Source organism: Octopus bimaculoides, chromosome 6, assembly GCF_001194135.2.
Source record: "Octopus bimaculoides isolate UCB-OBI-ISO-001 chromosome 6, ASM119413v2, whole genome shotgun sequence".
NCBI lineage: Eukaryota > Metazoa > Mollusca > Cephalopoda > Octopoda > Octopodidae > Octopus > Octopus bimaculoides.
In genome coordinates, this window is record NC_068986.1 from 62,733,199 (window position 1) to 62,747,252 (window position 14,054).

General features: G+C 38.4%; 1 protein-coding gene across 1 annotated transcript in view; it reads right to left on the minus strand.

The window, feature by feature from the left end:
- The window catches only part of LOC106879572 (fibrillin-2), a 276,076-nt gene that overhangs the window by 213,109 nt on the left and 48,913 nt on the right, over positions 1-14,054 (minus strand). Inside the window, exon 5 of the mRNA XM_052968473.1 lies at positions 4,330-4,449. Within this exon, the coding sequence (XP_052824433.1) occupies positions 4,330-4,449 (120 nt within the window). The remainder of the gene's footprint in view (positions 1-4,329; positions 4,450-14,054) is intronic.

Sequence of the window (14,054 nt, forward strand, 5' to 3'; positions counted from 1 at the left end):
ACTTCTCTTTACTTCTCTTCACCCCTACTCTTTCTCTTCTCTCTTACTCTCTCCTCTCTTTCTCCCTCCTCTCATACCCACCTTCCCTTTCTCTCATACCCACCTTCCCCTTCTCTCATATCCACCTTCCCCTTCCCCCTTCATCACCAGCTCTCCCTCATAAACCCATCCCACTCCTACACACTCCTACCCCACCTTCCCATTCCTTCCCATCCCTTACAACCACCCCACCTCTGCCTACCCACATACCCTACCTCTACCCCTACCCTCAGCCTAAACCACACCCCACCCATGCTTTTCCCACTCGCCTTCCCCACCTCCCAACACACTCACACCACACTACACCATATCACACAACATGCCACTTCACAACACACCACCACACACACACCAGCACTGACCAATTCCCATCCCCACATTTTCACACCTTCAGACCTACATACATACATGCATACGTTAAGATTACCAGCATTCTCTCACACACACGCACCTTTGTTTTGGGATCACTACATTTTTGTTATCTCCCCTTCTTCTTAACTCTCCTGTGTGATCCTTCTGTCCGGCATTCGCCATGATAGATCACTGACCACTACACATATTTTTTTCTCTCCTTGTTTCTCTCCTTATTTCTTTCTGTGTTCCTTTCTATTGAAGAGTGTAGGCTCAAAACATTAAAGACTTTCTCTATTTCCAAGCATTATACTAATACATCCATTTGTTGTTTACACCACCTGTCTTCGTCTGTTGTTTTTTCGTGAATTCTCCTATATATATCATCATCATGATCATCATTTAACATCCATTGTCTATGCTGGCAAACTGGAAGGCTGCACCAAACTCCAGTCTGATTTGGCATGGTTTCTACAGCTGGATACCCTTCCTAATGCCAATCACTCTGAGAGTGTGATGAGTGTTTCCACACACCACTGGCATGGGTGCCATTTGTGCGACACTAGTATCTGCTATGACTGCGATTTTACTTGGCTTGATGGGTCTTCTTCTCAAGTACAGCATAATGCTAAAGGTCTCAGTCATTCATCATTGCCTCCGTGAGGCCCAACCCTCAAAAGGTGCTTTTTACATGCCAGTTATGTGACACCAGCATTGGTTACAATTTCATCCTTTAGTATCCATTTTCCATGCTGGCATGGGCTGGATTATTATACAGGATCCAGTGAACTGCAGAGCTGCATCAGGCCCCAATGTCAGCTTTGAAATGGTTAGATACCCTTCCTAATGTCAACTACTTTACAGTGTGAGCTAGGTGTTCTTTTGTGACTTTGGCATTAGTGAAGTCACCAAGTAACTTGCATGACAAAGGAAAGAAAGGAAATGGAAACAGCTCTTTGACTGAGCAGGAGTGTATTTGACAGAGGGAAAGTTGGCTTTATGCTAGACATTGAAGGCTAAACTATGATACAGAAACTAGAACAAGTGTCTGGCAGTGCAAAGAGCAGCAAGATCAGAAAGTAGGGAGATGATGTGTGGGATGTGAGAACAGCAAGGAAGAGAAGGGAGATGTACAGTGTCAGAGATGGATGTTAGAGGTACATGAGAATGGCTATAGAGAATGGGGTGACGAAGGTAGCAGGTGGGTGAAGTTTTGATGGAGGATATGTGAGAGTGTTGAAAATGATAAGACAGAGAAGGTGTTAAAGATGTGGTATAGCAGACCTAGGATGTAGTTCTGAGGGGAGGGAGAGATAACTGAAGACACAGAAAAGGGGTGATTGGTGGGAAGTTGTATGGGAAGGTTAATAAGAATGAGGGATGGAAGTGGTTTCAGTAAGAGAAGGCAGTAATTGGTAGTACAAATGAGGGCCTGAAATATGTGCTGATTCTACTCTCAGATAGTTAGAGTGTGGGGAATGCTTGATATGGGCAGATTGGGTGCAGAGTCCAGTGTGTATAGGAGGTATAAGTGTGATGCCTTCAGAACTTCACTTTGCTGTGTTAGGGCTTTTCAAGCACTGTGAATTGCTCTTGAAGCCAGCCTCCGTTACTTCATCAGCATATAGTAGTTTTGAAGGGCAGCCAGTCTTAAAATTCTTTTGTTATGGCCAGGAGGATTGTGCTGAACTGAAGGGGACTGAGAACAGAAACCTTGTGAACTCCTACCTACACTCTAAATTCATCAATGTACTTGCAGCTAACTCCCACCTTAATAACAGCAGTCTTGTACATGGCTTGCATGGCTCTCCCAGGCCATTTGTCTGCCATTAGCTTCCTTAGGGACAACCAGATCACAGAGTGAGAAGCTCTGTCAAAAGCTTTCTCCAGGTCAACAAATGCCAAGTACAATGATTTACTTTTGGCTAAATATTTCTTCTGCATTTGTCTTACTAAGAAGATGGCATCAGAACTTCTCCCAGGCACAGAACCAAAATTCAGTTCATCTAATTTATTTCTGTTCCTAATTAATTGGGTTATAACTCTGTAACTTTCATGATGTGGTCCAGCAATTTGATACCTCTGTAATTACTTTATCTAAGGTGTTTCCTTTAATTTTGTAACAGTTGAGTATAATGCTGCTACACTAGTTTTTGGGTTTGACACCTTATTGTACAACTTAATTAACTATCTGGGTGACTAAGCTGTATCCTATTCAACCAGCTACTTTAAGCATCTCAATAGTAATTCCTGATGGACCAGGGGCTTCTCTGCCTTCATATCCTTAATTGCCTTATCTATCATACAATTAATTCTCCTCTAGGATAGCTGGTTCTTCTGTTGGATTCAAGAATGAATATGTACAGCATTGTTTTGATTTTCACTGTTCCCAATGCATGTGATGATTTAATATCTGTTTGGCAGACATCAGTACAAATTAGCAAATAATGTTTTTTTGATTTCTATAAATAAGAACCAAAATTCTTGATTAGATTCATTGATCCAAGATACTGAAGAGACACAAAAAAGTCTCCTTACCTCAATGAATTGAATATGCTGTGAACATGCACTATCTGAAAGAAATTGTTCTCATAAACAAACAAACAAACAAACAAAAAAACAGTGATTAGCATTTGTGTATATGAATCTCCTGGAACGTATTAAGAATGAACATGTACATCATTGTTTTGATTTTTACCGATTTCCATGCTTGTGACAATTTATGATATAAATTATATTTTTTTATTTAAAAAAAAAAATTATTATTTATATTTTGGAGGATACTTTGACATGTTTTTTTTCGCATCTGGAATTAGAAACCTGCAAAAGGCTCAGCCTGCTACTGTAGATCCCAAACCCTCAGCCACACCTTTGCTTTCCTGTCTTGTACTTGCTTGCCCATCAAATGAATTCAATTCCTCCATACATCCCATCATGCAATGCAATTTTCTACAACTTTCACTTTCTTCTGTCTGGATCAATTCTAATTCATTCTATCTTTAACAAAATCTTACCTTTCTATTACATACAACTGAAACATATGTAAATACCTTGCTAGAAGTTCCTTTGCTTCTAGTCACAACCAATCTGGAACTCTCATCTGTTTTCACACTCATCGCAATAACTATACTTTTATTTCTAACATCACAACTCTATGAGAATCTAAGTCCACATTCCAAATTTTTGTCTACATTACATGTATCTATATAATTACATGATGTGAAGAAATGCCATTAAATGCCAATTGTTCACTACATCATGTGCATATTATATGATATGTTGCTGAAACTGACAGATAAACTCAATGAGTATCTTAAAACTCATCACAAAATTTCCAGTTCCTGCAAACCTCTTGATCACCAATTCAACACTCTGCACCAATATTGAAAACTAATGGTTAATCTCACAAATTACTCGAAGTCAAATAACAAGATTTTTAATAAAAAAAGACTCATGATTTTATTATAATGAAAATGACTGTTCGAAGTTCTATAGGGATTTAAAAACTGTTTGGCTCTATACTTAGTAGTAACATTACTATTATGACTTTAATTAACAGCATCAATAAACTAAAACCAGCAAAATCAACATTTCAAAGACTGATAGTAATTTAGTAACAGCAGTAGATAGATAGAAAATTTATTAACTGCATCACTGTTTAATAAATTCTCATTGTGATTGATCAATAAAATAAAACACCCTATGAATTAACTTGATATAATAGCTGCACCTTTATCTATTCTGTAACCTCTTAGGTAATATTTTTCACTTTCATCTTTAGTAATATAATTAAGTCCCAGGATGCAGTTGCACTTTAATGGAACCACAGATTTAGACAAACAAGGCCAGTAGAGTATAAAAGACAAATACATTTATTAATGAGATGATTCAACGAAAACAAAAGATTAAAAAAAAAATGATGGATTATAGATAACTTACCTACACATTTTTTACCATTGATAAGTTTATAACCGAGTCTACACTGACAGTGGTAGCTTCCTTGTGTGTTATTACAAATATGTTGGCAGCCACCATTTGATTTGGAACATTCATTAGCATCTAGAATAGATATCAATGCCAAATAAAAACATTGATACATTTATATACATATACAACACAGAGTATAGTAACAAATTTAAGCTTTTTAGTTTGAATAAATCTATAAATTTTACTATTAGAATTGAGTATTCTTTTATGTTTAGTTACCCATAAGCTTGCATCTACAGGCACATATATACAAATATCCCTGTATCACTGTATTGACATTGACCAGACTATCAGATATTGCTATATACAACTGTCACAGTGCACTTCCTGGCATTGTTGTAACTTTTGAGTGATGCTGCCCCACTGACTAGGCAAGTAGACCAACATTACTCCTAAATAGGATGCCTGTCTGTCACAGGGTTACCCAGTTATGGCTGGGTGAACTGGAGCAATGCGAAATAGAGTGCTTTGCTTAAGTACACAATGCAGAGCTAGTCTGAGAATTGAAACCATGATTTTGTGATCATGAGCGCAACACCCTAACAACTAGATCATGTGTCTTCACTATATACATGTATGTATGTATGTGTGTGTGTATGTGTGTGTGTGTGCGTGCGTGCATGCATGTGTGTGATTATTCAGTTTTATTTCAAGATTTCTTGCCAATAGAGAAAGAATCAGTTTCTAACCTAGATCCAAGGCTCCTTTATAGGAATTTCAACAACATCAACAGGGTATTTTTGTATGTATGTATGTATATGTGCAGGTTTTTATGTTTTGTTTTATATTAGATATTCTCATGCATATAGTTGCATATCTAGATATGCACATGTATACTTAAATGATAAACTTCTGGAAAGTCTTACAGATTTTTACAGTTCCAGTGATGGCTTGGATCTGTAATCTTTGAATCAGCTTTCTCTTTTCTGATTTTGAGAAAACTAATTTCTCAAGATTGATATTTAAGCAGCATGTTCCATATCCTAGTGCCCCAATAATTACAGATATAAATCTGAACTTGTAATCTGAATAGAGTATCTGCAAATTTCTCAATAGTTCAGCATAGGTATTTCCTTTTTCACTCATCTTTAGCTTTATGTTAATATCCGCTAGGCAGCTGATTTCCACAACTGCACACAGTTTCTCTCCTCTATCCCAAATCATTATGTATGTCATTATTCAGTTTTATTTCAAGATTTCTTGCCAATAGAGAAAGGGCTAGTTTCTAACCCAGATCCAAGGCTTCTTCGTTGGAATTTCAACATCAACAACAAGGTATGTATGTATGTATGTATGTATGTATGTATGTATGTATGTATGTATGTATGTAGTTTTGTTTTATGTGTCTTCTCATGCATATACTTGCATATCTAGACATGTTCATATATACTTAAATGATAAATTTCTGGAAAGTTTTACAGACTTTTACAGTTCCAGTGATGGTTTGGATCTGTAGTCTTCAAATCAGCTTTCTCCTTTCTGGTTTTGAGAAACCTAATTTCTCAAGATTGTTACTTAGGTAGCGTGTTACATAACCTTAGTGCCCCAATAATTACAGGGATAAGCCTGAACTTGTAATCTGGATAGAGTAACTGCAGATAGATAGATAGATAGACAGATACATATATGTATGTATGTATGCACGTATGTATGTATGTATGTATGTATGCACGTATGTGTGCAATGGCCCAGTGGAGGCACAATGTATGCACGTATGTGCGCAATGGCCCAGTGGTTAGGGCAGCGGACTTGCGGTCATAGGATTGCGGTTTCGATTCCCAGACCGGGCGTTGTGAGTGTTTATTGAGCGAAAACACCTAAAGCTCCATGAAGCTCTGGCAGGGGATGGTGGCGAACCCTGCTGTACTCTTTCACCACAACTTTCTCTTACTTCCTGTTTCTGTTGTGCCTGTAATTCAAAGGGTCAACCTCGTCACACTGTGTCACGCTGAATATCCCCGAGAACTACGTTAAGGGTACATGTGTCTGTGGAGTGCTCAGCCACTTGCACGGTAATTTCACGAGTAGGCTGTTCCGTTGATCGGATCAACTGGAACCCTCGACGTCTTAAGCGACGGAGTGCCAACAAATGCATGCATGTATGTATGTATGTATGTATGTATATATGCATGCACGTATGTATGCATCTGTCTGTCTGTCATTATCATTCAACATCCATTTTCCATACTGGCATAGGTATTGTGGGAGATGTAAGTAAATATAGGCATGTATATGATAGAGGCAGCTGTGTGATTAAGAAGTTTACTTTCCAACCACATGGTTTTGAGTTCAGTCCCACAATGTGACACCTTAGGTGAGTGCTTTCTACTATAACTGCAGGTCAGCCAAAGTCCTATGAGTTAATTTGGTAGGCATCAACTGAAAAAAAGCCTCTTGTACATATATACATATGGCTTCAATTCTCAGACCAGTTCTGCATTGTGTACTTGAGCAAAAGTTTTTCTGAGTGTGTATATTTGTACCTCTTTGTTTTGACATCACATGATAGTTGTAAATCAGTACTACTCTTATACAAGCAATGTCATTAATTTTTAATATTCTTTGAAAATATGTTTGGTGGTTATGGGGTAATATTATCTTACTTGGAAACAAGTAAGGATTGGCAAAATAAATAGCATCTGTCAGTAGAAAATCTGCCTAAATAAACTCCATTTGACCATGGAAAAGTGGATGTTAAAATGATGATGACGATGATGATTACACACACACACACACACACACACACACACACACATAAAATGAGAGGTGTTCATTTCAAACTAACATAATACTTTCAATTTTATTACACTTTGGTCTCTTAAATCACCATTCAAGTGGTAGCATTATTTACTCTCTACTTTTTCAACACACTGGCATTAATTAACTAATTTACTAACTAGTTAACAATTATTGCTTACATAATACTTATCCATGCCAAAATTTAATTTCATTTAACTTCAATGTAATTCAACTTAATTTTATGTTTTTGGTTCACTCATTCTATGCTGTGTGCTTTCCTACCCCTATCATTCCGTTGCTGGGGTCGAGGGTCACTGGTAAATACTTTGATTTATGTCTGGACATTTTTTCCTCATCTTTTCCCTCTCCTTCCAATTTCAGGCTCCAACCATATAAATGACAAGTCATTATCTTTACTAATATCACAACTGACACATGAGTCTTATTGCCAGTGACTCTGCCCTTACCTACTGCAACATTATACTCCCTATCACAGGGTTTTCAATCTTATATTTATTTCATTTTCTCTATTCACCACACTCCTGCCATCATCATTGCCATAATTATTATTGTGTTTACTATTATTTCCAGGGTTTGTTCTGTACTGGTCTTATTATTAGTAGCATACCCTTATTTTAATTATTCTCTAAATATTATTATTTTGAAAAAAATTGTTTTCTTGGTATTTGCCATATTTACACATTATCTGCTGGGAACTACCAAGACACTCTGAGGTACAAAATGGATATGATGTTCTTAATACATTTGGTGAATGTATGATGTCAAGAAGTGCTCAAACGGAAAAAAAAAATTGTGCACATTATCTATGAAATTTACACAACCATATGAGCACAACATGGTGATCTCATATGATAAACAGTGCATGACCATGCAGGTGGGACCCAGTTAGAATTTTCTTCAGGCCAAGTAGCCCAACCTGCACAAAAGGTCCCTGAATAAGGTCTGTTTAAGGATGATGAATGAAGCACCCAGGTTTTCAGAGGTGAATTATTCAGAACCTAAAGATTCCTCTCAACACATGGCTATGATGCTCCTCCACCACTCCTGCTCGTGATCAGAGATGCACATATTGTCAGCCACTAAGGGACATGCTAGGTCAAGTAACTGACAAGCAAATCTGTGGTATTGAGCAGAATATTTGCTGTAGCCCATCTTTTATACCAAGACAAAACATGTACATGATAACACTTTCAATCAGTTAAGATCAGAATCCTGAAAGCCATTGCTTGGTACTACATCACGGAATTTTTTTATTTTTGTTATCATCTTCTTTCAGTTTTGTTTCCATTTCTTGCCGAGTATCTTCCCAACACCTAAGGTAATGAAACTGACTGTATACATTGGTGGACCATTAAAATAAACACACTAGATTGTTCATTTACAAAGTCATGTGATAGAAAAAAGGGGAGAAGAAAGACAGAAGAAAAAAGGAAAAAATGAAAAAGAAAACAAAGAAAATAAGGAGGAAAAGGAAAGAAAATTCAATACCATCCATGCACTTCCTGCATGGGTGGTAAGCCAGGGATCATCCTCAAATAATTTTCAGTTTGCTCTTGGATCATTCCAACAGCTCCTACAATTGCTGATATTGTAACTGTCTTGAGATGTCACATTATTTCGATTTCAATCAGTAAACTGTGATATTTTCCTGAGCTTATCAAATTCTATTGCTGCGACACTATGATCACAAGGTATGCTCATGTCAACCAATAAACAGATTTTATTAATTTCAAAACCTGGTTTATTAGCTTTGATCAGGAGTCACCAAACTACGGCCCACGAGCTAGATTCAGCCTGCCGCTGCATTGTACCTTTTGGGTAAGCACCTGCAATGAGAGTTCATTTGCCTCTGGTATGGCATCAGTGTTTGGAACAACTTATGTCTGTGAGTAAGCATTTTCAAAAATGTAGTATGTGAAGCCAGCACATTGAATGAGGTTGACTGATAAACATTTGAAAGCAATTCTCTTGGTTGGATGCAGCAATTCCAAAGCAAACATTGATATCTTAAAAGCTAAACATCAGTTTCACAAATCTCACCAACCTTTTTTGCTGCTTAGTTTCTGAGATTCAGATATGTGTGCAGTGAGCGTGATATAACTTATTGCTAACGTCACCTTCTTTGATAACTTTTTGGTAAATAAATATGTTGGTTGTCTTTATTTTTGTGTATTCATTGTATTGTATTGAACAAAATGGTTATGCAGCCCATGCTCGGTATTCTATCAGTTATCTGGCCCACCAGGAAAAATATTTGGTGACTGACTCCTTGCTTTGATGGTCCTGTCTGTTTTTACTGGAAAGTCTCAAAGAATCGTTATGTTTACTCTCACAGTTACAGCTTCAGGATGGTGCTTGTACCATTTGTCAGCAATTTTGATTTTATAATGCCAACATATTGTCCAGCGTAGATATTGGCCAACTCTGTCATGTCTAGATTTATACTCTACTGGTGCTAAAACCTTACACCCAGAGATTAGGTGGTCCACTGTTTCAATCTCATCATTGCAGTATCATCACTTTGGGTCTACTCTATTTTTCATCACATTTTCTTGGTAGTTCTGGGTCAAAAAAGCTCTGATCTTGAGCAGCTAAGATAAAGCCTTTGCTCTCTGCCTTTAGCCCTGAGCACCATATCCACTGATGGGTGTGCTTCTGGTCTACATCAGCTTGTTTGCTACAGGTCACATATTTGCCATGCAGAGGTTTTTGCTCCCAATAATCAGCCAATTGTTCAAATGCTTTTTGCTTTGCCATTGATTTCACCTTCTTTGCACTTGCTGCACTTCCACTATGCTGTTCAATCTGAATATTATGCATAAATGCATTAGCAAATCTTTTACTCTTCTTCACAACAGAATGAAGCTTCTTACATCTCTTGTAGTTCTTAACGAGTTTTAGCATCCAATTGTTAAATGTCTCAAGATATTTGGCTAGTCCAGCTGTGATGGTTTTGTAAGAGATTTCAAATTGGATCAAGCCTCGACCTCCTTGGGCTCTGGGAAGGTAAAGACTATCTGCGTTTGCCTATGGGTGGTGCATCTTATTGCAAGTCAGCAGCTTATGGATTTTCCTGTCAATCTTCCTTACTTCACTCATTGAAACTGTAAATAACAACTGGAACTGCTAAGGAATTTATGGCTAACATCTTGTTACATACATTTAACTCCGATTTTGGGACTGCTCAAACTCTCCTGTAACTCTCCTGATTTTCTCTTTCATGCTTGCATGCTGAATGCCAGAGCCCTCATTTATTCTGAGGTATTTGTAAGTTTATTCCTGCTCAAGTTATTTTATAACTGTGTCAACATCTAATATTACTAAATGTAAGGTCTTTAATTTCCCTTCCTAGAAAGTGGCCTTGGCACATTTATCAAGACCAAATTCCATCCTGATGTCATCACTGAATTCTTTCACAGTACGCAGTAGACTTTCAAGCTCATTATCATCTTTGACTTAGAGTTTTAAGTCATCCATGTAAAATAGATGACTTATTTTCTTATCACCAATTTTATACCCATATTCTGTTCTGTTAAGTTCACTTGTAGTGGGTATTAGGGCTATGCAAAAAATTAGAAGTGAAAGTGAGTCATCATGGAGAATTTCATAATTGATATTAATATCGTTTGTATTCAGTACTTCATTAGAGTGGTATAATTGGAGATTCACATTCCACCCTGACATGTTGTGCTTCAGAAAGTTTGAAATTATGGGAGAAATTTTGAAGATATCCAGCAATTTCAAGATCCATGAATGCAGTATGCTGTCAAAGGCCTTTTTTTATAATCAATCTATGCAGAACTGAAATTTCTGCATTTGTTAAGACAGTTCTCAAGGATCATGTGATTGATTAGGAGTTGATCTTTGCTTCCATATGCGACCTGTTGGCACCCTTTTTGTTCAGTGGGGAAAATATCATTCTGTTCCATAAAGGTGTATGTTTTCTCCATGAGAATGGGTGTTAAAATTTCATGAGCGGCAGATAGACAGGTTCCTTGCAGATGAGTACCACCTTGTCGTTGGTTGTGGGGCTTGTGTGTCTCCATAACCATGAGAGCTATGCTGGCAAGAGATTTGTCTCCTGGTAGCCAGACAGGTTGAAGGGTAGAGACTAGATGAAGAGTACTCAACTGGCCCTCCAGGTTGGGAGTTTTAACATTGGGTTAACAGTCTAGTAAAAAAAAAAATACCTGTTACAGAAACCACAACAGCACTCCCAAACGACGTGGTCAGGGAAGATTCCTCTCCAGTAGAGCATATGATGCGAGCTGGTGAAAGCCTTCAGGAAGCCAGTGCACCGACAACTCTTCTGACAACTAAGACTGAAGCCAGGATAGGGACCTGGAACATCCGAACCTTATATGAGGCAGGAAAAAGTGCATAAGTGTGTGAAGAGATGCACAGTTACAATCTGAAGATCCTTATGGAAGACTTGAATGCAAAAGTGGTAACAGACAACAAAGACAGAATGGTTCATGGGCAGACATGGCATCGGAGAACAAACTGAAAACAAACTGAAAATGGCAAAGACGTCCAGTCAAAGACAAGAATGGAGACATTATCCCAGGTGAAGAACAGAAAGCACGATGGGCAGAACACTTTAAGGAAACACTAAACAGACCTAAACCATCAGTCCTGCCAAATATCCCACAACCGACCGAGCTCCTAGGCATCAACACCAACCCACCAACCAGCACTGAGATCACCAAAGCCATCAAGTCCCTTAAGTTGGGAAAGGAAGTAGGCCCTAATGTGATGCTACCTGAAGCATTGAAGGTAGACATTTAGACTTCAACTGAGATGCTGCATCCTCTCCTGAAGAAGATCTGGGAACAGGAGAGAGTGCCAGAAGACTGGATGAAAGAACACCTGGTAAAGCTGCCTAAGAGAGGGTTCCTGTCATCCTGCAGTAACTGGAAGGGAATCATCTTGCACAGACCACAACACGACAATATGGATTATCATTGAGTAGTTCTTGGAGTCTTTTTCGACTTTCAGAAGGCCTTTGACAGTGTCAACAGAGATGTCATCTGGAGACTGATGTACCATTAACGGTTTCCACAAAAATTCCTCATCATCATGCAACAGCTATATGAAGATGTCACCTGTCAAGCCATCCAGAGCAGGAAACTGGCAGAACCCTTCAATGTGCAAACCAGCGTCTGACAGAGTTGTTTGCTTTCACCAACGATTTTCTTGATGGTGGTTGACTGGATCAGGAAACAAGCCACAGCAGGCAAGAAGACAGGCATCCAGTGGACCTTCGATAAACAGTTGGAAGACCTATGCTATGCAGATGACATCACTTTTCTCTCTCACAAGCAGCAATGTGTTGCAGAAGAAGTAGAGTGGACTGGCCACCAGATCAACATTAAGAAGACAGAGGCCATGGGAGTGAGCAACAGACAGCAAGACCCAGTGCGACTACACTAGGAGGATATCAAGGATGTTGACAGGTTTGTTTAACTGGGCAGTGTAGTCAGTAAAGATGGCAGGACAGATAAGGATACTAAATGCTGAATAAACAAATCCTGACATGCCTTCAACACCGTGTGATTAATCTGGAGATCAACAGCCCTCTCACTCCACCATAAGATCTGGATCTTCAACACAAATGTTAAGTCAGTTTTACTTTATGGCTCAGAAACATGACAAGTGACCAAGACTAACTACCACAAGCTCCAGATATTCACAAACAGAGCTCTCAGAAACATCCTTAACATCAGGTGGTCAGAGGATGTCCCCAATGAACAACTGTGGGACAGGACAAGACAGGCCCCAATCAAGACAGATATCAAGAAATAAAAATGGGGATGGTAAGGCCACACACTACAAAAGCCTGCACCAAATGTCACCCAGCAGGCCCTTGACTGGAACCCACAGGAGGAGTGAAAAGTGGGCCGACCAAAACAAGTCTTGGTGCAGGAGTTTTGACATAGAGGTGAGGGCAGCCAGAATGACGTAGGCTGAGCTGAAGAGGATCACCCAGAACCGTGTCTATTGGAAAAATGTTGTTGCAGTCCTATGTTCCCCCAAGGAATCAAGAAGCCTTAGAAAAAAAGAAGATAGACAGGTTATGGGCCAATAGTTTTGGGAAAATTTGGTTTCATTATTCTTTGGAAGTAGGGAAGTAATACTTTCTAACCAATCAGGAATTTTGTTAGGATCTCTCATAATCTCATTGAATAGCTGAACTAACTTTTCGTGTGTGCGCAGAAGTGATGTGAGCCAGAAATTTGGCACTCTATCTTTACCAGGGGATTTCTGCTTTGAGCCTTCATAAGTATTATCCTTAGGTCGGCTATTATGATGTCTTCCCTTGCTTGATCTAATAAATTTTGGTAGGATCCTTCTGTGCATCTAGTCCAGTCTGCATTTCCATTGTATGTCTTTTTACCAGGCAAAAGGCTTGGCAGCATTTCATCTGTCAGTATGTTCTGAGTTTAAATTTTGTCAAGGCTGACTTTGTCTTTCATCCTTTTCAGGGTTGATGAAATAAGAACTAATTGACCACTGGTCAAAACGACGACGACAGTTCAATTCGAACAAGAGCTCAAACGTAACAACAGATAAGTCAACAACAAAAATACATTAACCAAATAAACACAATAAGCAACAGCAGCCGAATCTACCCGACCTTGATTAATTGTAGATTCGTTATTTTTTCCTTTTTTTACCTTTGTAGTTTGCGAGTATTACTGTTTTAAGGAGTTGTATTTTAGTAGAGAAATAATAGTTTTGGCTGCTATTTCTTATTTTCGGTGTGTGGTGAAGCAATACTTGCTGAACCCTAAATTTTAAATTGTGTTTATATATTTACCGATAATGGTTTTTAACACACCGAACTACTTGGTAAAATTACTAATTATCAATTAATTATTAATTTTTACCCTATGTCTGTATGAGTTTATATATAT